At 38.7% G+C, this 25,963-nt stretch overlaps 1 protein-coding gene across 8 annotated transcripts in view; it reads left to right on the forward strand.

Annotated features, from left to right (window-relative positions):
• CPEB3 (cytoplasmic polyadenylation element binding protein 3) overlaps positions 1 to 23,822 on the forward strand; it is a 137,590-nt gene extending 113,768 nt beyond the window's left edge. For 7 of the 8 annotated variants that reach the window (XM_044420691.1, XM_044420686.1, XM_044420685.1 and 4 more), the window contains 4 exons: positions 11,048 to 11,166; positions 15,856 to 15,970; positions 17,850 to 18,031; positions 20,097 to 23,822. In XM_044420691.1, the coding sequence (XP_044276626.1) occupies positions 11,048 to 11,166; positions 15,856 to 15,970; positions 17,850 to 18,031; positions 20,097 to 20,324 (644 nt within the window). In that variant the 3' untranslated portion in view covers positions 20,325 to 23,822. The remainder of the gene's footprint in view (positions 1 to 11,047; positions 11,167 to 15,855; positions 15,971 to 17,849; positions 18,032 to 20,096) is intronic. The other variant, XM_044420690.1, reaches the window with a different exon arrangement.
• The last annotated feature ends 2,141 nt before the right edge of the window (positions 23,823 to 25,963 follow it).

A 25,963-nucleotide genomic window follows, 5' to 3' on the forward strand; every position in this document is an offset into this window, starting at 1 on the left:
GTAAGATCTATATTAGCAGAAGACAAGAGAACAGTCTTACCTATTTTTATCATGGTTCTAATATGGGAACAGCTTTCAAAGTCCTGCCAGTTGTTCTGAATGTTTGTCTGAAAGTGCTAACCGACACTTGGTCACAACTGTTCCAAATTATAACTGACTTCTGAGCTGTCAGGGCTTCCAGCATAAACCTTGCAGTATGATCATTTCAAACACTTTTGGTCAGATAAACTCAGACTATGTACTTAATGGACAATTGCAGTAGATATGCACATAATGTTTTGTGAACAGTCAGTGTCACTGTATATCCAGCATTTTCTGAGGACTCCTTTTACTCTTGGTGTTCAGCTGTTCAAAAAAATAACCTCGCCAGTGTTTTCTGAAACCAGCTGCTATGCCTATCAGCTTAGAACAGGTTTTTAAGAGAAAGCATTATTAACATTTCATTTTTTGTGGAATATAAACATTAAAAAAATGTAGACTGGACAAACAGCTGTAATTGTGCAGCACTGATTTTTCATGCCTATTATCAATTAGAGTTCTCTGAGTGTCTCAACAGTTCTTCCAATATAAAATGTAAGTGTTCTCACTTTCCAATTCTTATGTGAAATGCAGTTCCTGTGCTTTGATGGTAGAGACAGTTGGCAAGGTCACCATCTGAGGTTCTCCATGCTGCTCAGCAACTAAACTTCTCTGGGTTAGGAACTAAGAATCCTAGCAAAGCTCTGATTACCTTCTGTGTACTCCCATTCTTTACTTCATTTTGCCATAGTTCTGCCAGAGAAGACTTAATTATTTTTGGAACATTTATCCACAAGGCCCATTTCTTTTTCATGGTCTCTATGCCTGTGTGGGGCTGCTGTTGGGAAGATTTTCCTAGCTAAACTCATTCCAGTGGGAGCCCATCGTTCCTTCCCCCCAGTATATATGGGAGGGGCTCCTGTCATTTTCCCCAGTTCTTTTCCAAACCTTGTTTTGGATGCCTTGGGTTTTTTCTAGTGCTTCTGTTCTTCGTTACCTCCTAGAATTTTATCTGATCTTCTACTGATCTTTCTTCTTCCCATTCTCCTTACTTCACCTTTTTGTCCTTTTTGAAAAACCAGCCTTTTCCCTACCCTTGCTTCAAACTCTCCCCCGCATCATCCTCTCTTTTTCAGATTTTTTTCTTCACTCTTTCTCTCTCCCCCAGAGGCATTGCCCATAACCGACAGGCACCCACTGTGTCTCTTTTGCCTTGGTGAAGACCACCATGCAGAATCCTGTCTACACTGCTAGGCATTCACATAGCAGGCTTGAAAGAACCATGTGGGCTGGATCAAGTAGGCCATTGTCTAGGTCATGGCGGTGCCACAAATGTGCCCTTCCACCTCACAAGAGACTTCTGCTTCTCACCCACCATCAGTGGCTACTGCAGCTCCATCAGCTGCAGAAGATCTCTTGGACTCACATGTGATCTCTTAGAACAGTGATGGCAAACCTTTTAGAGACTGAGTGCCCAAACTGCAACCCAAAACCCACTTATTTATCATTAAGGGCCAACACTGCAATAAAACCTGAAAACTGAGGTTTTAGTTTAGAAAAAACATCTCACAGCCACTCCAAACAAATATATATGCAACCTTGGCAACAGACTGACCACCCATGCGAAAGCTTGGATGAGTCGTGGCTAATGAGTCACAGCTTGTGATGTCATTGCCTGGTGCCGCTGCTCCTTCCTGAGCATGGGCATGGCCCCTATATGTGCTGTTATCCGATGCTCAGCTGCTGGGGCGGTGCTGACTTGGCCTGCATGCCAACGGAGAGGGCTCAGTGCCTGCTGTGGCAGGTGTGCCATATGTTCACCACCGCTGCCATAACCCTACCCTGATGCACTCCCCTAACCCTAATATACGGGTAAAATAAAGCGATTTCAAAAAAGCCTGCCTTGAGTAGCTTTTTCTTCACAGCTCATCATTTCTGCCCATTCTAAACAAATTCCAACCATCAAAATTATACCAGGACACCTCATTTTTCTAACCCCAACCCAGTGATGGTGAACCTTTTAGAGACCGAGTGCCCAAACTGCAACCCAAAACCCACTTGTTTATCGCAAAGGACCAACACTGCAATAAAACCTGAAAACAGCCAGTCCAAGCAAGGCCTGAGGATGTGAACAAGGTACTTGGTCAAGTTTGGCCCACCACCTGAGTGCTCAACTCTTGTCCATTGTAGCTTATTATAAACATAGAAACAGAGCGAATCAGAAGGGGTCTCCCAGGCCATCTAGTCTGACCTCTGGCACCAGCCGGCTCAGCTCACGACATGCCCACCATGTGCATGTCCAGCCTATCCTTGAACATCCACACCGATGGGGCCTCAATGACCTCTCGTGGAAGCCCATTCCACACCCTCGGGGTCCTAACTGTCAGGAAGTGCTTCCTGGCATCTAAATGGAACCTTGGCTCCCTGAACTTTGCTCCGTTGGAGCACGTCCTGCCTTCCTCTGCAGGGGAGAACAGGTCTCTACCCATCTCCATGTGACATTCCCTCACATACCTGTATGTCGCCAACATATCCCCTCTGAGTCTCCTCTTCTCCAGGCTGAAGAGACCCAGTTCCCTCAGTCTCGCATCATACCCCATCCCCTGCAAACCGGCCACCAACCTTGTGGCCCTACGCTGCACTGACTCTAACCTGGCTATATCCTTTCTGTAATGAGGGGCCCAAAACTGAGTACAATACTCCAGTTGCGGGCGTACCAGAGTAGTTTAGAGTGGTAGTAATACCTCTCTCAATCTAGAAGCCACACTTCTGGCTATGCAACCAAGGGTGGCATTTGCCCTCTTGACCACCGCATCACACTGCTGACTCATGTTTAGCCTGCAGTCAACCAGTACCCCGAGGTCCCTTTCACAAGTGCTGCTCTCCAGCCACTTGTCCCATAACCTGTACTTATGACACCCGTTCCTATGCCCCAGGTGCAAGACCTTGCACTTATCCACATTGAACGCCATCCTGTTGTCTCCTGCCCACTTCCATAGTCCGTCTAGATCCTTTTGGATCTGGAGTACCTGCTCCTCAATTGTGGCCACCGCTCCAGTTTTAGTGTCGTCTGCGAATTTGATCAGCAGACTGGTCACCCCTTCTTCCATGTCATTTATGAAAAGATTAAGCAGCATCAGCCCCAGGACAGAGCCCTGGGGGACCCCGCTTGTCACTGGCTGCCATCCCGATGATTTCCAACTAATGGTTACCTTCTGCTTTCGGTCAGTCAACCATGCGGTAATCCACCGGACAGTGCTTTGGTATATCCCAAAACTCCTCAGTTTCTCCTCCAGGATATCATGGGGTACTTTGTCAAAGGCCTTGCTGAAATCCAGGTATACCACATCCACTGCATCCCCTCTATCTAGCCATCTTGAAACCTTGTCATAGAATTCCACAAGGTTTGTCTGGCAGGACCTGTTTTTGCGGAAGCTGTGTTGTGTGGCTGTCAGCCTCCCTTCCCTATCTAGCATCACTAGATCTCTCTCTGTTACGAGCCTTTCCATTGCTTTTCCTACAATGGACGTAAGGCTAACAAGTGTGTAATTCCCCATGTCCCTTCGACTACCCTTTTTGAAACTTGGGACCACTGATGCCACCCTCCAGTCCTCTGGAACTTTACCTGTTCTCCACGAGGCCTCAAAAATGAAGGCCAGCAGGCATGAGAGAACCCCTGCCAACTCTCTAAGTACTCTCGGGTGTAACCCGTCAGGGCCTGGTGCCTTTGCAAAGGGGCATCTCTGTCCAATGCCCTGAGGAGCCCCTCAACTTCAAGAGGGGTGACTCTAATCTGTGCCCCTAAGTCCCCTGCCTCATTTAATCTTTTTTTTTTTTTGAAATTTTTATTAAGATTTTAAACTAATACTACAAACATCAGTCATCGCACACATCAGATTTACTGGGTCAAACCTCTACAAGATATCTTTTAACATTCTATGATCATACAAAAATCCATTTATAAAAACATGAAAACATCTTTAGATCAAAACCAAGTCCCGTTTCTCCAGCCAAATAAAAAAGTACATCCAAATTTGATAGAAGTCACTATCTTCCTTTTTCCTCCTCCTCCTCCTTCGGTGAAATCAACCCCATCCTTTCTTACAAAGTCCTGTTTCTCTTGACCATTTTTTTAAGGGAAACTTCTCTAAGTTGAGTAAAATTACAACGTCTTCTTTCTTCTTCAGTGATAAGTTCATCCAAATCCACGATTACAAGTAAAAAAAAAAAAAAAACTATTTGACATCTCAAAAGGCATCCTAACTACTCTGTTTGGTAATAACTTTAAGCCAGTTTTCTTTAAGCTCACTTACTAATGTTGCATCTAAACTTACACACCATTTAATCAAATATAGTTAACTCCATACAATATCACATATAGACTTGCCAACCCATATAAGTCATTGCTTTTTAAGATAGTAGATTCTCCTATTTTCAATTACAGATATAGTCAGAGATATCCATTTAACAATGTTTCATAAAGCTAGATTGTTTTCACCAACCATATTGAATTAGCCTAATCATCCCTTTTTATCTCTAAAAGCGGCTTAGCAACTCTATTTGGTGATTATTAATACCTATATAATTTCTCTTATTTTCAGATACAAATAAAATCAGAAATATCCACTTAACATCTTTAAAAGCATCATTAATTGGTCTATTTGATGATAACTAATATCTATAATATCTTTTAGCCAAAATTTCATTAAACTAAATTACTAATGCTTCACCAACCACAGTAGCTTAGCTTTTTTACATTACATATAAGCATACCAACATATATACGTCATCCCTTTTTGAAATAACAAGAAAGTTCTTATCTTCCCTCTGATTCCTTTCTCCTTTTTTTCTTTTTCTTTTTTTTACACCTCTACCAAACCTTTCCATTATTTTTTTTTTACATTATAATGTCGTAATACCTGTAATAGAATTTTCAAATGTGGCCACATGAACAAAGCCTCTCTTAGATGGTTACTCTTGCTCATTAGCTCCACAGATCGTGCCAGCTTTTCCACTCGTACAAAAAAAGATGCCTGTAATAAATCATATCCTCCCATTGCTTCTTTGTTTAGATTAGAATGATATGGTGTCTGCAGTAGATCATGTGTCTTAAACTGTAGCCCAACTGTCTTCTCTTTTTCCAGCATAACAAGAAGATCACGTGGAGGCTTATTTATTAAATTTACTGGTTGTACTGACTTTCCTGATGCTTCCAAATATCCATCTGCTTGTTGTCTGTTTATAGGCCCATCCCATAATAATTCACTTGTTATCTTCTCAGTTTCAAATTTTTCTTCTGCTTGCTGGATATTTTGCATATTCTGCTCAGGTACAAATCGTTTGATCAAAGCCTGATTAATAGAAAAATCTAACTTATCAAACCCAGCTTTTTGTTCAATTAGGAAAGAGTCAAGTTGCTTAATTAAACAGTCTTCTGTTGTATTATTATCGCCTGTTGGATTAGTTGCAAGGCTGCTAAAGAGGCCTGTATTTCCAGAAGTGTCTTCTGTATTTCTTTAATTTCTTTCATATTGGCAGTGATTTTGCAGCCTTGGCAGGGGTCCAAGAGTCCCAAGAACAAAGGAGCAAAGATGGCCATTATTTCTTGGAAGTAGTCCAACACACCTAAAAAAGATACTTCTACCGTTCAATTAAACATTAATTTGTTATTTTAGTTCTTTGCCCTTGGAGAGATTAAAGAAAAAAAAGATCTTTTCCTTACTTACAAAGAGCTCTGTCTCTCTTTCTCGTGTAATTCGCTGCCTTTCAGTTCCGTTGGTGCGGGGGGGGGGGAGAATTCTTTCCCTCCTCCATCCGAAGGGCTTTCTGTTTCTTCTTTTATATCAATTAGCAAATGATGCAGCTTTTTCCACGGGTATCATTGCAAAAAAAAAAAAGAAAGAAAAGAAAAAGAAAAGAAATAAAAATAGTTCCCAGTAGATCTGATGCTAATAGCTAAAGTAGACTAAACAAAAAAAGTATGCCGAGGACTTACAAAGAGCTGAAATTCTCTCCTGTACCATCCAGCTGAGAAAAGCTTGATTTTCTCCCAGTAAGCGCAGAATTGCCATTCAGACACCTGCTGGGAACTTTGCCAAGCAATCTATCTTCTCCCCTACAGGGCTTAGATAGGGCCCCCACGGCCCACTACCGGACAGTTACCAGCGTGATAACGGAGCTTCGTTAATCACATCTGTCCCGTCCCGACGCCATACTTGTCTCCTCCTCATCTGATCTCCTATGCGGATATCCCCCGTCCTGCTTTGGGGAGAACACAGAGGCAAAATAGTCATTTAGCATCTGTGCCTGTTCCCTCATATCAGTCACCGGATCTCCTTCCTCCTTATTTAGTGGTCCCACCACTTGTCTCCCCTTCCTCTTCCTATTTCCTGAAAGAAGCCCTTTTTGTTGCTCTTGATATTTTTGGCAAGTCTCAGCTCATAATCAGCCTTAGCCTTGCAAAGAATCCTTCTGCAATGGGCCTCCTCCTCCCAGGATACCCTTCTGTCTATTTGCCCCAGTACCCATTTCCTACAGAGGTTCCTCTTTCATCTAATCCCTCTAACCACCTCCTTTTGCATCCATGGTGGTGCTCTCCTCCGCCTCTCCAACTTACTAACTAGAGGTATCGTCAAGCCTTGCGCCTCCAAAACCTCCCTTTTGAGTGCCATCCACCCCTCCCCAACTCGCTTACTTTCCAGTAACCTATCCCAGGAGACTTTCCCCAGTCTGGCCTTCAGTTGGCCAAAGTTGGCCCTCTTGCTGTCCCAACTTCTAGTGCTCAACCTGCTGCACATCCCCAGTCCCCTGATCTCAAAGCAAAGGATGGAGTGATCACTCGCATCCAGAGCTCCCCTAATCTGTACTTCATCTATCAGCTCCATAAGAACTAAGGAAGGGGTTTGTACTCAGGTCCAGGACGCTGTAAATGCCTCCTTGAGAGAGGGAGTGGTGCCAGCCTCTTTAAAAGAGTCTGTAACTAAGTCACTCCTGAAAAAGCCCAACCGGGACCCAGAGTATGTCAACAGGTCAGTGGCCAACATCCCCTTCCTGGGCAAGGTGCTTGAGCAGGTGGTAGCAGAACAGTTCCAAGCAGTCTTGAATGAAATGGACTATGTTGATCCATTTTGATCAGACTATATGGCTCCTTTTGGAATGGAAACTGTCTTGGTCGCCCTGTGGGATGGCCTTTGCCAGGTAAACAACAGAGAGAATGCAACCCCATTGATTCTCCTTTACCTCTCAGTGGCTCTCAATACCATTGATGATGGTATACTTCTGGATAGGCTGCCTGGGTCGGGAGTAGGAGGCACTGCATTGCTGTGGTTCTGTTCCTACCTGACCAGCTGATTCCAGAAGGTGGTGCTGGGGAATTATTGTTCTGCACCATGGCAGTTATGCCATCAGGTACCACAGGGCTCTATTTTATCCCCTGTGCTATTTAATATCTACATGAAACTGCTGGGGGGGAGGTTATCTGCAGGTATGGGCTGAGGTGTCATCAATATAAAGCTGACAGCCAGCTCTACCTCCCTTTTCCATCAAACCCAGTTCAGGCAGTAGCTGTTTTGAATCAGTTTGAATGAGAGCCAACAAACAGAGACTCAATTCAGGTAAGACAGAGGTACTGTTAGTGGGGGAGGGTGTCTCTCCAGGTGGGTGATATCCAACCTTTCCTGGATGGGGCTGCACCCCTTAAGGACAAAGTTCATAGTTTGGGGATCTATGTGGGTCTATGGGGATCTGTCTATGTTCCTGCATCCCTGTTGTTGCTGTTGTTGTTAGTTATGGTCGTGTCTGACCCATCGCGACACCATGAACAACATTCCTCCAGGCCTTCCTGTCCTCCACCATCTCCCAGAAGCCATTTAAGCTCACACTGACTGCTTCAGTGACTCTATCTAGCCACCTCATTCTCTGCCGTCCCCTTCTTCTTTTGCCATCTATTGTTCCCAGCATTAGACTCTTCTCCAGTGAGTCCTTCCTTCTCATTAGGTGGCCAAAGTATTTGAGTTTCATCTTCAGTATCTGGCTTTCTAAAACAGTTGAGGCAAATACCAGATCATCATCATCAAATTAGAATAAGATGTAGAGGGATCCTTAGTAAATATTTTTCTTCAAGATAATAAACCCTTATTTAAAAGATAGTAAACCCCCTTTTTAAGAATATGATCAGAATTTGGAATAAATACAGGGGCATATTTATCCCATTGATTTCACCATTCTATCCAATAAAAAAAATGAAAAATTCTCAGTAGTATGAGGGAAGTACTGAAGAGTAAACATGTTATTAGGTAGAAAGACTGGTTAGAGAAAATGAAGAGTAAAGAAATGATACAAGCAATACTGGGACACAAGCAACGATCCAAGCAATACTGGTGAAGTAACTTAGGTTAATATACTTCAATTAGATCATTGAACTGATGATTGGTTGAAGAAAAATGGTCAATGTAGAAAATATGCTACATTTAAAGATATACTTTTACAGAAGAAAACCCCAAGATAATATGTGGATGATAGGACCGACAAGTAAAATTTACAACATACTACTAGAATGGGAGAACCAATACGATTCTCTTCGGAAATAGATTTAAAAAGACATATTATTACTGAAGAGCAGAATAATATGTGGGATAAGAAAATTTTAAAATGTATATCAATAAGAATTAAAGAGAATGTTTACAGATTAGTTTGAAAATGATATTTAACTCTGATTAAATTGAATTATATGAATAATAAATATTCCAATGTATGTTTAAGATGCAACTGGGAAGTGGGTACATATTTCCATATGATGTGGGAGTGCAAATATATACATGAGTTTTGGGAAGTAGTTTTCCCAGTATTAGTAAAATACTGAATTGAAACATTGAAGCAGACCCTGGACTAGCATTATTGTCATTATTTAGAAAACAAGTGGGACAAAATATTAAAAGAATTGATGGCAAATTTATTAACAGCATTAAGATTAATGATAGCAAAAAATTGGAAAGTAAAAAGTGATTACCAAATAGACAAGTGGTATAAAGAAGTTTGGAATGTAGCTATTAATGATAAGTTAACTTGCAATATTAATTGGAAAAAGGTTTGATAAGTGAAAATAATTTTGAAAATATTTTGGGACTATTTATTGAATACATCTTAATAAAAGGAAAGGAGTGTGAACCATCACAAGAGTTAATGCTATTCTGGAAGGGGAGTGGGAGTGGAGCAACCTGAATGAATAAATGATCTTACAGAGTAAGTAGCATTATTTGTTGGTCCTGGTGGAGGTAGCACTGTTGTTATCATATTGTTTAATTATGCGTAGTATTATTTTCATTGTATGGTTTGTATTCATTTAATTAATAGAATTTAATAAAAATTTAAAAATACATTATATGTTGAATATAATGTACAAATATCTCCAATATGTGTACCCTTCTCAAGCCTTTTCTACCAGCTACTAGATGGTTTTAAAGTATTCTAAGTGAATTGGTGGCAGTGGGAAAGGCTTGCAAAAACACATAGTGGCAGGAAGTGGTGGCAGTACTGGAAAGACGTAATCCCCCATAATTCTGGATTAATTCTTATTGTTTACAGAGCTAGAAGCAGTTCTATATTATTTGTATTGCTGAGATGAAGATGCTACAGAGAGATATAACATAGGAATTAAACTGTACAACTGTGTTTTGCCTTCATGTGAAATTGTTTATCCACTGTTTTCTTGATTAAGTGGATCAGCTGTGCCATGTACAATCTGTACATTGTACCTATATAGAGAATTGTTAGTTTTACAGCTTAATATGCAGTATCAGTCTTCTGCAGTAGCTAAAATAGGATTAGTCTCTTCTGGTTTGCATTTTTTTTGTCACTAAGGCCTTTGATTTTTTTAAAAAGCCAATCACACAGCAACACTTAAAATTAATAGTCTGCACATTTTTTTAAAGCACCTCTGGGTTCCTTTTTTAAATTCAGTACTTTTTTACTTTTCATCTTCTCTTTAGACTTAGAAGTGTAAATTTATTAGTGCTCAAAATGTGTATTTATCAAATTATAACATATGACTGACTCTGGGGAAGTGACAATTTATGCCAGTATTAACTTATTTTAAAAATTGCCTAAACTTCGTAAATGTTATTCTGAAGTTTTTCTTTAGATAGAGAATTATATCTTATTTCAATAAATATATCTTAAAACAGTTTGCTGTCAATGTCAACATATCAGAACTATGTCTGTAGAGCGTGAATGCATTTTTCTCCATTCCGCAAATAAATTAGCTGCCTTGAATTTGAAATGTTACATTTACCATATTTTTAACACCATCTATGCAAACTTTTTATACATCTAAGCAACATGTTCTATTGCTGAGGTTTTTGCAATTAGGAAATTTACCCAAATCTTCACATTCTTCTTTATCCTCCTTCTAGGAGAAAATATATTTTACCTCATATTTTTGACACGTTTGAGCCAGTTTACACGTTTTTAGATCTGAACCTAAGCATTTAACCTGATTTAGCTGTTCAGATGTTCAATTGGCATAAACTGAATACACATTGGGAGGGAACACAATCATGGTAGCAGACTCCATATTTATCTGTGATCATTTGTTCAAAAATACAAACCTTCTGCTAGTGGCTGAATTGGTGTGGACAAGCGCTCCATACAGTGCCTACAGAAACGCTCATAATTCCCAGGCTTCAAGGCCGTTGGCCTTGTTGGTTCGGTTTCTGAGAGCTGCAGTCCAACATATCTAGAAGGCACCGGATTGGGGAAAGCTGCTATACACCATACAAGACTTTTATCAAGTATACAACTATATTCCAGGGACAAGTAAAAATACAACAAAGGCACTGGTATAGTGGGGCATCTCTGGAATGAGTTTGTAACCAATTTTCTACCACAACTTTACGTTTGAATCAACTGAATCACCAGCATGCATTCTACATAATTCATGCTATTTTCTGCTTCGGTTTATATATGTATTAGCATGCTTCTAGAACTTGTGCTTACTGACTTTATCCTTGTTTTGTAACTGTTTGATCCCAAGGTTATGCCTTTCTGTTATTCCAAGAAGAAAGTTCTGTTCAAGCTCTGATAGATGCCTGTCTAGAAGAGGATGGGAAACTGTACCTATGTGTATCAAGTCCCACCATCAAGGACAAACCAGTAAGTAAACCAAATACATTAGTAAGAAATTGGCAGTTCAGTAATCTGTTGCTTTTAACATTATGCTGGCATACTGCCTTAGCCTTCACTGACCATGAAAACTCTGCAAGATATCAGTAAATGTCAAAACAATTCAGTATCTAAACTTTCCTTTACCAATCTATATTGGATCAATTCCCTGATGCAGGTACCTGAGTTCTAATGTGGGCACAGAGCCTGCTTGGAACAGTTTTCTCTTATGTTTTAATATAATCAGTTTTCATGTGCATTTTTTGTATGCATGAATTTGCTCCTTACATTGAAACAGGGATAATCTAATACAGGAGTGGGCAGAAAGTAGATCTCAAGATGTTGTGGACTCCCAACATTTTAACTCCTAATATTCTTAACCATTGGCCATGCTGACAGAGGCTTCTGAATGCTGATATCCAAAACATGTGGGGATCTACCTTCTACCTAACTCCGCTCTAATATACAGAGGTTTCACATACCTAGAAATAAACTTGGATCTTTGGGTTGGAATATGAGCCAGTTGTGTATATTTGACAAAATAAAAACAGTTTCAACTGCTTTTACTGTAACATTTATGTTGTTGCAGGGAGTAAAAATAAGTAAATTGTGGGGAGTTGTAGGGAGTAAAAATAAGTAGGGAGTTGTAGGGAGTAAAAATAAGTAAATAAGTAGATTGTGGGCAAACTGGCTGTACCACATGAAATGTGAAATAAAAGTAAGAAATCAAAATTTAAAATATTTTAAAAGTGTATTTGTATAAAATAAGTACAATTTCTTGGTGTAAGGTGACCTTCCCTAACATAGTGGCCTCCAGAAATGTTTAGACTTTAAGTCCCATCAGTCCTATCCAGCCTGGCCAGTGTTTAAGAATACTGGGAGTTGTCATCTAAAACAGTTTGAAGGTACCAGGTTAGGGGAAGATGCTAAAAGACAATGACTATTTAGAAGATCTGGGTCTTACTTCCTTTCATAATAGCTTTGTTTGGACTCATTTGCTTCACCCCTTCCTTTTTCTCCTATGGCATGGGATGATGAAGAGACCAGTTTTGCTTCTGTTTTTGTTTTTAACTGACACTGATTTCTCTTAGTGGTCTCTGTGCATCACACATATTGTCTCTGTACCTGCAGGGAACTTCAGTTTGGATAATGTCTATAGCTTAGGAATTTTTTGGCAGTAACCCTCCCCCACTGATTTAGTGTGTATGTCCTTCACAGATTCCCACTTTTTTGTCTGTTTTTCTTTGACTGCTGTAGCAGTTTATTGCATGAAGGAACTGCTGTTTTGTTAGAATGTGGTTTGTTGTGGTTGCTTCAGCTGTGGTTTTGCTTTCTTTGTTAATTCTGTCTACCCTTATCATCATTATTTTATTTTTTTCTTCATTTGCAGTCCTGCTTAGGGCTTACAGTTCTGAGGGTGCTTTTCAGAAAACATGTCAGGTGTGGGTGAAAGCTCACACGACTAACTGAGGAACAGTCACTTGCTTTGCTTGTTTTGGCTTGGGGAGGGACACAAGGTACACAGTACACAAGTCTGTACTGAAGACTTCCCATATGATGGGGAATCTTGTTAATGCAGGCAATGATGCTATGATGGACTTAGTGCAGAAAGCCAAGACTATGGTATGCAAGATGGGCCTAAGTCAATCAATATCACCTCTCTTCCCACAATGCAAGTTGCCTCATCACATCTCCTACTATCAGCCAAGATAACAGAACATCTGTATCAGTCCTAGCTACCAACTACACCAGTGCCAGTACCATCTGTCAAGAGTACACACCTTTCGGTATAAAAAGAACCAGGCCTCTATATTCTATCTTTGATTCCTCCATTCACATTTGTCCCTCCACCTGTACCTCATCTTTGGATCTCATCTGTTCCCCTTTTATTGTTAGTGGATTGCTGTAATATTGGATGCTTAGGTTCTCTCCATTGTCCACAGGGGCCATAGGATTGAATTTGGTTCCCTCTCATCTTTTCCCAGTATTTGTACTATAGCTCCATCACTAATTCTAGAAATGGAAGTTGATGAGCTTCGTCAGTGGTTGAGCAGATTCAACAGCATAAATCCAAGAAGGGCTTTTGTGCCTTTAATTTCCTAGTGTCCAATTGGGATGGAAAGCTATCTTAGAAATCTGAGATGTCAATTTAGATGCAACACTTGGGAAATATCAAATGATCTCACTGAGCTCAATACTGCCTCTTCTATGCAAGGGAGACTGGTTCTCCAGTCATCAGCCTCAAGGATGCTTATTTCCACATTGTGATTGCAGATAGTTTGTAATGTAGCTTTCATTACCTAGTTGGGCCCAAAATGTATCAGTTCCACATTTTCATGTTTGTGCTAGCAAGAGCATCTCAAGTGTTTCTAAAGCGCGGAGCAGTCTTTCACATCCACCTTCATGGTGTAGAAGTTTATCCCTACATAGTGATTCCTGTTGGCCCTACGATCTATTGAGCTCTCTATATTTCTGCTAATCTTCTTCCAATCCTTGGCCTCTCTATGTCATCCCAGAAAGATCAGTCCTTGCACCAACTTATTCTGTCGAATGTGTCAGAGCAATTCTGGATTACTCTCAGATTGCACATATCTTCTATAGTTCAAATATTGACAGATAGTTCAACCCAGAGACAAAGTAAAAGATTTTATTATCAGTATGGGGTGCATGGCTGCTATGGTGGTGGTGATCTGGTTTGTACGACTCAAGTTCAAGAATCTTCAGAACTTGTTCCTCTGGCTTCCCCTCAGTGGTAGAAGGATCCTTTCTGTTCCAGCATCCCATTCCAGCCTCCTTCACCATCACAAATACTAACCATAGATGCTTCATTATTATGTTGGGGTGCCACTGTAGGGAGCTTCAGGTGCAAGGGACTTGGTCCCATGCATAGCAATCTGCTAGAAGTTCTACCAGTGAGGAAAGCCCTGCAGGTGTTCAGATTCAATTTCTGCTATTTGTCACCTGCAAATTTGACAATACTACTGTGATCTACTGCATAAAGAAGCACATGGTCCATATGGCTTCCCAGCCTGTCAGTGGACATCTGAGAATAGTCCCTTACTTGTAGTAACAGACATACTAAAATGCATATTGCAGGAAGGAACAGAGCAAGTCACCATTTCCCAAGAATGGCAGCTCAAATTGGAGATGAAGAAGTGTTTTTTTCAGTTAGTGGAAGCAGCTACTGCAGATCTCTTCACAATACAGCATGCAAGAGGTTTAGCAATTCAAAAATATGTAGGAAGTTCAATCCTGGATCTGTGTCTGAAGGAGTTCCATCCATTAAAGATGTTGCAATGCACTTTTTTGTTGGGGGGGGGGTACCTTCATTGATGTGAAAAATTTTAAGTGGGCTTGGGTGGCTGTCATGGGGAGGATGATATGGGGATGTCCACTTTCCCCAGCTCAGTTGCAGTTTCCTACATCTGAATGTGGGAAAAACAAAAGAAACAAATTTGCTGCAATCCCTATGTTAACAATATCCCTGAGGATAATATGACTGTATGCATGTGTGACAAAAGAATTCAGGCAGTCTGTGTTTCAGTATAGTAAACACGTGAGGAGAAGGAGACACTAGCCTTGCATCCACCTTCCTTGCTTTTGTTACCTGTACTCATGGAGGCTAATTTGCTGAAGAGCAGAGCCTTCTGCATCTGTTGAGGCTTTCCATGCAGTTAGAAAGGTGCAAAATCGGTGATGCAAAATAGAGAGCATTTCCACAGATATGGGAGATTCTATTCCTCAGAAAGTCTTCCTTCACATGTAGAGGGTGCCAGAAATGCAGGAGCAGGACCTGCGCCTACCTGGCACATTTTCCATTCTCACATGTTTGTCAGATGTAGAATACCTGGATTGTTGGAATAAGCAACAGTCATTAGCATAGATCCACTGTATGGAGTGGGAAATACTTAGACTAGGCATTGTAGGAGGTACTTCTGTGTACCTCCTTTTCTTTCATGTTTTATTTATACGATGATACCTCTTAATATTATGTAGAGATCCTGTTTAAACCTTTCTGTTCTTTTCTGCTTCAAATGCATTCAGACAAACATGAATTCAAGTGTGGTCTGCAACATGAATAGGTCTAAAGACAGGCTTAGCCTCCACCTTGTCTCTCTCTCTCTGGTTAATTGCTTACACCCCAGATGAGAAGTCCAGCTGTAAGTGATGCTGTGCTCTTTTGGCCCATCCCCTCCCTGATTCTATCATGGAGGAGGGAATTCTCTTGAGATTCCCCCCTGCTCAGGCCCAGCTGTCCAACCTGCCAGATCACTTTGCTACAGACGCAAACTAATATTTTATTAGGCATTATCTTATATTCTGCTCCTACTTTCTGAACTTCTGTATGTATATGGTGTCTAGAAAATGGCAATGCTAACCTGGTGAGAGGAAGTGGTAGTGAATACCTGGGAGATGCAGTAGTTCGGGACAAGCCAGCTGCCTCAGGTTCGTGAGCACAGCTAATACTCATCTTCAGAAAAGAAACAAGTTTGTTCTTCTAAAGTGGAACTCTAGAACATCCCATGTTCATTGATTGCTGTTGATAAAGAATTATATTGATTATACAGTATTCTAATACAGTTAACTATTTTTTAAAAGGGCAAATGATTAGAAATCCACTGACTTCTCTGGTTTTTCCAAAATAAATTTTAAATGAAGTGGATCTTATGGCTTTTTCAGGTTCAAATTCGACCATGGAACTTAAGTGACAGTGACTTTGTAATGGATGGTTCTCAACCTCTAGATCCTAGAAAAACTATTTTTGTCGGAGGAGTTCCACGACCCCTTCGAGCTGGTGAGTGCAAATGTAAAAGAGAGAGAGAGATAATAGTCTCTCTAAAGCTTTTCAGCATATTTCAAATTGGTTAGGTGTGTTCTTTTTCAGCAGCAAGATGATGACATACTAACCTGGATTACATGATGTGCCAGGCTCTCCAGGGTGTTAATTTACCTATGATGAGCAATGGTTATGTGTTGGGCACCATTTTAGAATAGGCAGCACTCAATGGAGTTTCAGCACGTTATCTAAACCTTCATCGAGGATTATGAAAGAGTTAAAAAAAGTATTGCATCACCTGATGGCCAGATTTGGATAACATGGTGCAACTCCAGTGGGGGTTACATATTCAAAATGGTGCCTTGCACGTGTCATGACTCATAATGGGTTAAATAGCCCATGTTGAGCCCAGCACTTCGTGTGCACTGCGCCTTTACATTGGGCCCAGAATTGTCTACAGTGGAGGAATGATATTTACTCATTCTCCCTAGGAGCTTGCATTCCCCTCTGTCTCTGAAAATCTGTTCTGGAGGGTCGGAAGACCTTCTGGAACAGTATGTGCAGTGGCCCTTGGGACTGTAGAACAAAAGGAGTGATCAGCAAAGAGAGATCTTTCCTCTAGATTTGGGTTCTCCTCTGTAAATGGAAAGGCTGAGAAAGGACAGTGGCGCAGTTCAAACTCAGCTTACCTAAACTACTTTGGATTTTTAAAACATCTAGGGGAAAAAATCCCAGCATCCATATAGCTTATATTATCAGCCTACAATCTGAGAGAGTAGGGTTTCAATAATGGCATTCAAAGACAGTCACTGCTTAGCACAAACTAAAGTCATTCTTAAGGTTGTAGAACATCTTGTTTTTGCTTATACAGCTAGTACTGTGCCTTCAGAAATACAGATGGATCCTTGCTTTGACAGTATTCTCTCTTCCTCAGAAAAGAAACTAGACAATTAAAGTTAAAATTCTTCTGAAATTTCTAGATACCTATGCAATTATATCCAATGTTGTGCCCCCCCCCCCCCCGGGAATACTGGGGCTATATTGGTATTCTGGTTCTCTTCATGTATGGTTAGTTTCAATTAAAAGAGCTTTCAAATACTGAATATGGAGCCCTGTTTTTAAAGAAAAAAATATTTCTTGTATATGTGTAATGAATTTTCATCAGTTGACTTTAAATTGTTTTGCCTTTAACTTTATTATGACATACCACTTTTCAATAGACTTTCTCTATAATGATTCACTTTTTAACTCAAAAAGACAGTGTATGAGCCTTTGAAACATTACCTACTTCCTATATTGATTTTGATTTGTACTAATACTTTGATTTGAGTTTACAGTCTCTGAGCAGGGCTGTCAAGGACAGGACAAATAGGAGAGCATTCATTCATATGGTTACCATGAGTTAGAGACAACTTGATGGCACATATTCAAATATTTATTAGTTACAATCCATTTGTTTAAATACAATCTATCTTCATGTTTCTTTCCAAGTATTTAGGATGCAGTAAACCTGAAGAACTATTATCATTTATAATTCCTTAAATTCCTCATCTTTCACTGAGATACTGATTATAATGCTATTTAATCAGTTAAAGATAAATCAGTTGATTTAAAAGTTGACAGAGATAAAAGAGAGGGACTTGTTCACTTTTCTTCTGTTTTGTTTAGTGTGGTTACTCTTTTTGGATTGTGGGATATTAGTATGCATGTTTCTTGAGTAGTCAATGATATTTCCTGTTTTACCAACTCTAAACTTTATGTTGTTACAGATGCTGTAATTTTATGAACATTTTTACCTTTACACACACACACAAACGCATGCACATACACTGCACTTAAGAGCTTCTAGAGATTGAAGGAATGCATAGGTCCTTTGCTGTTTAATTTTCTTTTATAGTTGAACTAGCAATGATTATGGATCGTTTGTATGGAGGAGTTTGCTATGCTGGCATTGATACAGATCCTGAGCTGAAGTACCCCAAAGGTGCTGGTAGAGTGGCTTTCTCCAATCAACAGAGTTACATTGCTGCTATTAGTGCACGTTTTGTCCAGCTTCAGCACAATGACATTGATAAACGGGTAAGACATCACAGGATAATGCGGCACCACTGACAAACTGCACAAGTTCTTAAGTTGGGCCTCCATTGAACCAAGTGAGGTCTCCTCTGAGCAAGACTGGTTCACCAGAGTTCTGGGCTCTGGCCTTTCCAAGCCATGTTAGCCTGGTCCATTTAACAGGGTTAGCAAGGAATGAGCATGCAGCCATCAGCATGTAACGTATTTGCTTTACTGCTACGGCATGAAACTCCTCCAAGAGTTTGTGTTTGTTCTATTTTTAAAGATTTACATCCTCCTTATTGGGCAAAATAAAATGAAAGTTAGACTTTAAAATTTAGTTTTTAGAACTAAGTTTAAAACAGTTCGTATAAAGACATTGCTGAAATTAAAGTTGTGCAATGCCTTTGTCCCCCCCCCCACCCCCTTCATTCAGAAATCTTTTTTTATGGAACATCCTTGTGATTTGTGAATATATTATTAGGAAGTAAATGGTGAACTAAATAATAGTTGAGTAAAAGTGTCATGACTGGATGGGGAAAGGTGGAAATGTATGTATGCAAAATAGCAAATCTGTGAGGTTGATAAAATAATCCTTTTTTCTTGGAAACATGATTTCCTTCATAGTCCTGATTCATTTCCACAGGGAAAAATGCTGCAAACAGTATATTTTAAATAGAAATTGCTAAGAAAATTATATAATTTTTGTTTGAATTTGGCCCTATTTGCCTAGAAATGTAATAATTTATTCCAAAATAAAACAAACTGTGAAACTTTGCAGCAGCAAAATCGATAGGCTTATGTTTATGGCTGTTCATTGCTGGGTTCTAAATAAATAGGAGCAAGCACATTTGCATATTCATTTTACTGGGGAATATTTAGGCATGTTCTTAACACTTCCATTGAAAGCAGTGGGACATAAATAGTATTAACTTTGGCTGAATCATGACCTTACAGTTTTATAACGTGAAGTGTGATAACAAAGCTGATAGAATTAACACTGACTGTTCCAGTCATTCAAGAATAGCTTTATAAATTATACCTTGAGTCATGCTATCATGCTTTTGTCTCAGAAGGTGCATTTAGAATGTCATTACTGTGACAATGAATCCTTGTCAACTTAATTTGACAATATCATCTAATGCTTTGAGAAGAGAAATAGGACAATAAAGAGAGATGAGAGTTTCTTATTCAGTTCATTTGCTTAGTGTTTTCTGTTGGCTTATCAGCTTCCAATTTAGGTCTGTATCAATACTTAGTACAGTAAAAATGGCTTCAGTGTAAGGCTGAATGAGCATGACTAGTGTTATTGAAACACTGCTGGTTCAAAACTGAAAGAGGAGATTTTGAAATGAGATGCCTTATTGGTAGTGACATGCTTGAGTTCTTGTGGATGCTGTGAAGCATGGTAAACTTGGTCTGACTGTGCTGACATTCTAAATACCTTTTCACTTCCCCATTCTGTTCCAAACTTTGGTGCAGTCCTCACTAGCCACATTCAGAGAGCTATAGTCAAGTAGACTTGCCCAATCCAGAACTGGAAACGACAGTCTTGGTTCAGAGAGAATCTGTACCATCACTGAATGGTTTGTGATAAAGGACAGTTATGTAATTGACCCAGAACACATTTTGATGCTCTTTTCCTGAAAAGATTATCCTACCTATTATTCTCTTTTGACTAATTCTCTATTTGGTATTTAAACATATTCAAAACCCTCTGAAGTGTTAAGTGCCTTTCAATATTACAGCCTCTGTAGTTTTAAGAATCTGTTTTGAGGTTTGCACTGCAATCTAATGACAACACACATTTGTGGCTGTTTTGACAGTTACAGTGTTCTAAATTTTGCAACACTGGCATGACAATCTACTGAGTAGATTGACCCTCCTGTGCAAATTATTAAAGGGGCAGGGGTCCTAATAATTGGACAGCTGGCTCTAACCAATTTAAAAGCTTTTCAAAGCAAAGGAAAGTCTGCATTCTGGCTTGCTTATACAGGATAGAGGTGTCTCCTGTATTCAGATTTATGAGACTAATTTACAAACTCTTCCTCATTTCCTGAGCTCCTTTGTTGGTTTTTCCTGTTTATAGGTGGAAGTGAAGCCATATGTGCTTGATGATCAGATGTGTGATGAATGCCAGGGCACTCGCTGTGGTGGAAAATTTGCTCCATTTTTCTGCGCCAACGTTACCTGCTTGCAGTATTACTGTGAATACTGTTGGGCAAGCATTCACTCTCGTGCTGGACGAGAGTTTCACAAACCACTTGTGAAGGAAGGAGGAGACCGGCCTCGCCATGTCCCATTCCGCTGGAGCTGAAGCAGCAAGTACTGGAACCGAAGAACAGAAGGGAGAAGAGAGTGCTGCCTCAGGGCTTTAGTGTTCTGGAAATCTGTGCATTCATCCTTGACTTTAATGAAGAGATGGGTCTTTTTAGTATGATTACTATTATTATGATTATTATTATTTACAGTCACATTACTGAACTCTGTGTCCCATATAATACAAGCCTAGCACAGTGTAACTGTACTGATTTTGCACTTTGATTCACACAAACATCTGCTTGGTACCTTAATTTCTTACACAAGATCTGTCACATCTGAGAATAAGTAGACTGCCATTCTCATCAGCCACCACAGAGCTGATGTGTATGTGATGACGATTTTAAAAATGACTTTTTTTTAAGCTGGAGCATGCACTTATTTTCAGAAACTTAGACTTGCCCCTAGCAAATAACTTACCAAAGGTAACACTCACAAGTAGTTGGCAGATGTAGCAAACACATTAAATGGATATTCAGCAATCATTAGGTTGGGTCATGTAGAATAGGAATAGCCCTACAAAGTCTTTAGTTGCTCTCCATTTTTACTGGTAAGGATGATACCTCATAAACTGGATCACACTTTCTCCACCCCACTTCCCTACCCCTTTTTGTTATGCTGAGGGTTTCCTATTTCTTTAGGCCTTTTAGTGTTATGTAAATGTATGCTGCAATAGCTCTTGCTGCTATTAAGATGGTATTACTAATACCACAATACTCTATCCAAGCTAGGGTATCAATTTAAAAAGATGATTATGTGATTTAAAATCATGATGGCTGCTGAAAAGAGATCAGTATAGCGTTCAGAAAGCTTCCAAGGAAGGTCAATAGTTTTGACTGCATGTTTACTTAATCAGGTTGCTGCATGCAATAAATTTTTATATATGTCTAATATGAAAATCTGCCCACAATGCACCAATTAAGAATCTATATAGGCTACAAAGTACTCAGTAATTTCACACACACACACAGATTACTGACTGGAGGGAAGGCATGCCTCAGTAAATGTAAGTGCTTCTGAAATTAGGATCAGCCCATTGCAGTATGACCTATATTACAACACATATTTTTTGAAAAAACTAGATCTAGAATTATCCTTAAAACCAATTTTTCAATGATAGGCAAAGTACTTTGCGGTGCTCTGTTATATATTGTGCAATTTATTTTATATAGTAAAGTGATTATGTCTAGTACTGTGATCAAACTTTAACTGTTTAAGCCTCTGTGTCTAATATTCACACACTTCTGAAAGTTAAACAGGTACAAATGAATATGCACACTCACAAAATTAAGAAATGAGCTCTTAGTGTGAAACTCATAAACACTTGCACCATTCATGTAGCTGCAGCCTTTGCCCAGGAAAAACAAAGAGCTCAGAAAAGCAGATGTACACTACAAACTTAGCTTAGTAAGCAAATAAACATTTTAAGAAAGATAAGAAAAGAGTTGTGCTAAAGAAATGTCTGCATAAAAGGTTAACTTGCAAAAAGTCTGCTCTTTGGGTGTGACATTTAATTCCTTGAACCCTGGATGTATCCTGTGAAGCTTGAATATATTTGAGATCGACTATATATAATGGTGGACATTTTTTAGCATATACTATGGGGCTGCAAGGCAAACAGAGAAACACATATTAGTGTGCTAACTATAAGAATGTGGGAACGTGTACACTATTCTTTTAGGGGTTTCTTCTCCCCCCCCCCCCCCAAACACACACAGTTTTTGGAGTTCTGGGGACAATCTGACTGGATCTGGCACCGCATAGATTTAAATGTTCTAATTTTGTGTGCTGTGATGGCCTTGTTAATGTCTGACTTTTTAAGTTTTCTTTTAATGTTTAATTGGCAATTATTGATTTTGAACAAAACTTTCTGTGTTAAAAAAACTAGTTTTTTACTGGTTAAAAAAATCATTCTTATCCCTTCCACTGTTTTTTCTGGGCATTTTTGTGATATTGCTTTATCCAGCCCAGCTGTCTTTTTTCTGTTCGGGGTTTTCATTTTTTTCATCTATATAAGATTTGTTATGCACTACTTTTTGTACCTAGACAGTTTTCAATAGTTGGCAGATTATTCTTTTTTAAAAGAAAAAGGCATGCTTTCTGACTGACATGATCTTTTGCAATACCTCAATTTTGAAATATAGGAAAGAAAATATTTTCTAAGTAAGTTTATTCAGAAAAAATATATATTAATTTAATTCTGCAAGAAAATGATTTAACAAATGGGTAACTTTATTTTTTTCATGCTTATTTGCGTTTTTGAAAATGAAGAAGTTAGAGGTTTATAACTGTAATATTGAAGATCATAGCTAACCTACAGAAGTCTACCTAATTATGTGAAACAATATACATTTTGAAGAAATTTCCTTCTTTCATGTACAACACCAGAAAGAAAGAAGGGAAAGAGAGAGAGAGAGAGAGATGCTGGATGTTATTTGAGTAATAACATTAAAACAAATACACCAAGGAAAGATGTAAAACCAACTGCATTGGTGCTGGAAGTTGTGAATAGAAGGTGAAAAAATATTTTCCCTTAATTTGTATATTTATAATCAAGCAATTACGCACGACTGACCAGAATTGTGAGAGTTCTTCTGTTTGTATTTTTTTAAAGGTAATTTTTTAGTTTACTAAATTATAACATTGTCCCCTTTTTTTTGTAAAGGAACGTACCCCTTAAGTTGTTATGTTATATTATTATAAGAGGGTCCTTCAAGAAAAGAAGTTATTTTTTAAAATAAGTATTCTGAACTGCAACTTGACTAAGAAGCCCCTGGGTACAACAGGTCCTCTTGTGGCCTTCTCTTGATGTGAGACTTGAACTAGTCGATTTTTTTTTTTTTTTTGAAGGCAACTTAACCTCGACTATTTGTTGTTATGTGCAATACTGTTTGTACTGTTTGTATAAAAAAGAAAAAAAGAAAAGAAAAAAGGCATAAATCTTTATTGCAGATTTATTTTCATTGCAAACTTTAGACATTGTGATTCACGAAGATCATTTTTCTACTGTCAGATATGTACCTTTTCTTCATGCTGGTATTTTTTCAATAGTAATGTAGCCTTTGTACTGAGACAAATTTTCATTGTTATTTTTAGAAAGATTTTTTGCTAAGAGAAATTTAAACATTGACATATTTTTCATTTTTATTTCAGATTTTCTTTAAGGAGTGCTTTCTCAACCATTAGTATAGTTGTTTCTGGGAGAGGCTTTCATATCTGGTCAATGTCATTAATATTATTTTGTACTTTTACTTGGAATAAATTAATTTTATGATGCTAATTCTTTAAAAGTTTATTTTTTTCATTTTCAGTTATTTTTGAAGCTAAAAACCTTTGTAATATTGTTACTAAAGTGTCTAGTTTTTTGAAATGCAAAGCTTTATGTATTAACTTGCTGATGTGGTTTACAATGGTGTGAAAATGGTTGGATATGTGAAATGATTGAAAAACTGTAATGAATAATTGGGCAATAAAATTACAGAATGAAGCAGGAAAATGATGTGATATTTTTGAGAAGCCTTTTTCCTTTTTCAGAATGATTTAGGAATATAATAGGGATGTCACAGTACCAGTTTGCTGTCTAGATTTATACACCAATGCTGACGAACACAACTGTTGTAATTAACTCCAGTCCATAAAAATAGCAGGTTTACTACCTTGCCTCTTGAGCATAACACTTCTTTCCTTCCTCCCCACCCAATCCGACCCCACTAGGACAGGCACTGCTGCTGCACAGTGGGGTGCAACTAAGAACATAAACACACTATACACAGCATGAACGCTTGCATACTATTTACAGCCTTTTGGGCTGTTAATCTGAAATCTCTCCCAAGTTGTTACAGTGTGATCAACCATGCTTTTATTTATTAAACTCACCTCTCATGCTGTATTTCTGTGCGCTTCTTTACATGGTACCCCAGAACATATAGAGGAAATTGTATAGCATCTGCATAATGTTAACAGTGCAATGACCAGACAATGTAATTTACGACATAGTTAGTGCTAAATGCATGTGTAGCAATCTATTTTGCTGTCTTTGTGCCCCCTTTTCAAGCCACTTCTATAATTCTCTTTCTTTGTGTCAGCCTCTCTGCATCACAGGTGCAACATCTGTTGCTTCTATGAAAACACTGCTTCATTTTATGTACTTCATCTCCACCTTTGCCCAGCTAACACCTACCGTTTTGCTGCTAACCTGGCAGAACGTCTGTGCTGAAGCTAGAGATACAATTATCTGTCCCTTAAGATCCTGCAAACCAAGCTGGTGTTATCTAAGCATAACATACAAATTGCCTTCCTGAGGTGCATCAGTTTTGAGATTTTAGCTGATGAAGGGAGGCATTGTGATCTCTTGTAGAAAATGTCTAGAGTCGGCCCATTGTGTCTTCTTTGTAAGTAATGTATAGGCAAAATCTAATAGTAAAATTTAGACTCTAATTAGGTACTACTGGTTGGGATGCTCACAAATTGTAAACGTATAATAGAAGTGAAAGAGATATTTCTCAAATTCCTGCAAAGTGGTACAAAGTGTGTGCTTAGATTTCTGCCTACACACTTGCCTATTAGGAAGGCAGGGTCTAAAAGAAAATTGTAATACATATATGCACAGTTAGCAAATTAACTTTGCTGATTTCACTATCTTTGTTAGAGTAGTACAAAAATATATAGTGCTTCTACTGGGGAAAAACCCCATGTTAATATTTCAGTATTGTGACATCTCTACTTGCAAGATATGAGTGAAAGATTAGTCACAGATTTGTAAAAAAAGAAAAGAAAAAAAAAGTCTTTTGTTAAACCTGGCTTGTATGTAGTTGCTTTTTACACCTGTTTGTATAATGTCAGCTTAACCTCATTTTTTTTTTTTCAATCAGAAAATTTTTCTTCTCAGTCTCCACTGTTACAGTGTTTCTGTCTTACCACGGAGTATTTTATATTCATGCAGATGATTTGCTCTGTACCTTAGATGGGTAGCAAATCAGGAGCGTTTATTGTCATTCTGCACATTTGAAATTTACCTAATAACATTTAGCAACAAATAGATATCCAGGGTGCTAATACAGGATAATCATTTCTGCTATTTTTTGTTTCTGGATGTGGTTCTGTTGGAGTATAAAGTACTATAGGTATTTGTAATTTGCTGTCAAAATAATGGACATACTTTTAGAATGTTCAAAACTAAGAACTCTGTACTTGTTTTTTCAACTAATTTTAAATGTATCATTTCTTTTACTACATGTTCTCTTAGACTGGTTTTGCTAGTAACCCTAAAAAGCTTTTATCTTTTTTTGGCTTGGACTAATGCTTTGTATGGAACTGCAGTACTGTGACTAAACATGGAGCTCAATGCTGCTAATTGCTTACAACTGCTTCAACTTTGTAGTTTGAACTTAATTTTTCTGTAATAACTTATTAAATCTAGTTGTATGAAGTACTGACACTTGTCATCCTTTGCATGTGTAAAAGAAAAAGCTATGGGGGAAAGCTACTACTGGACTGTAGACATGAGAAAAAGGACTTCAGTTTCCTTAACAATGAAGATGCTTGTTTTATTCTGATAGCAGGTCTTGTTGAATCAGTTCTCTTTACCTTACCACAGAAACTAATTATCACATTTAAGCTTGCTGTAGTACATGCAGG

The sequence above is a fragment of the Varanus komodoensis genome, unplaced genomic scaffold (genome assembly GCF_004798865.1).
Source record: "Varanus komodoensis strain SLA01 unplaced genomic scaffold, ASM479886v1 scaffold11, whole genome shotgun sequence".
Taxonomy (NCBI): Eukaryota; Metazoa; Chordata; class Lepidosauria; order Squamata; family Varanidae; genus Varanus; species Varanus komodoensis.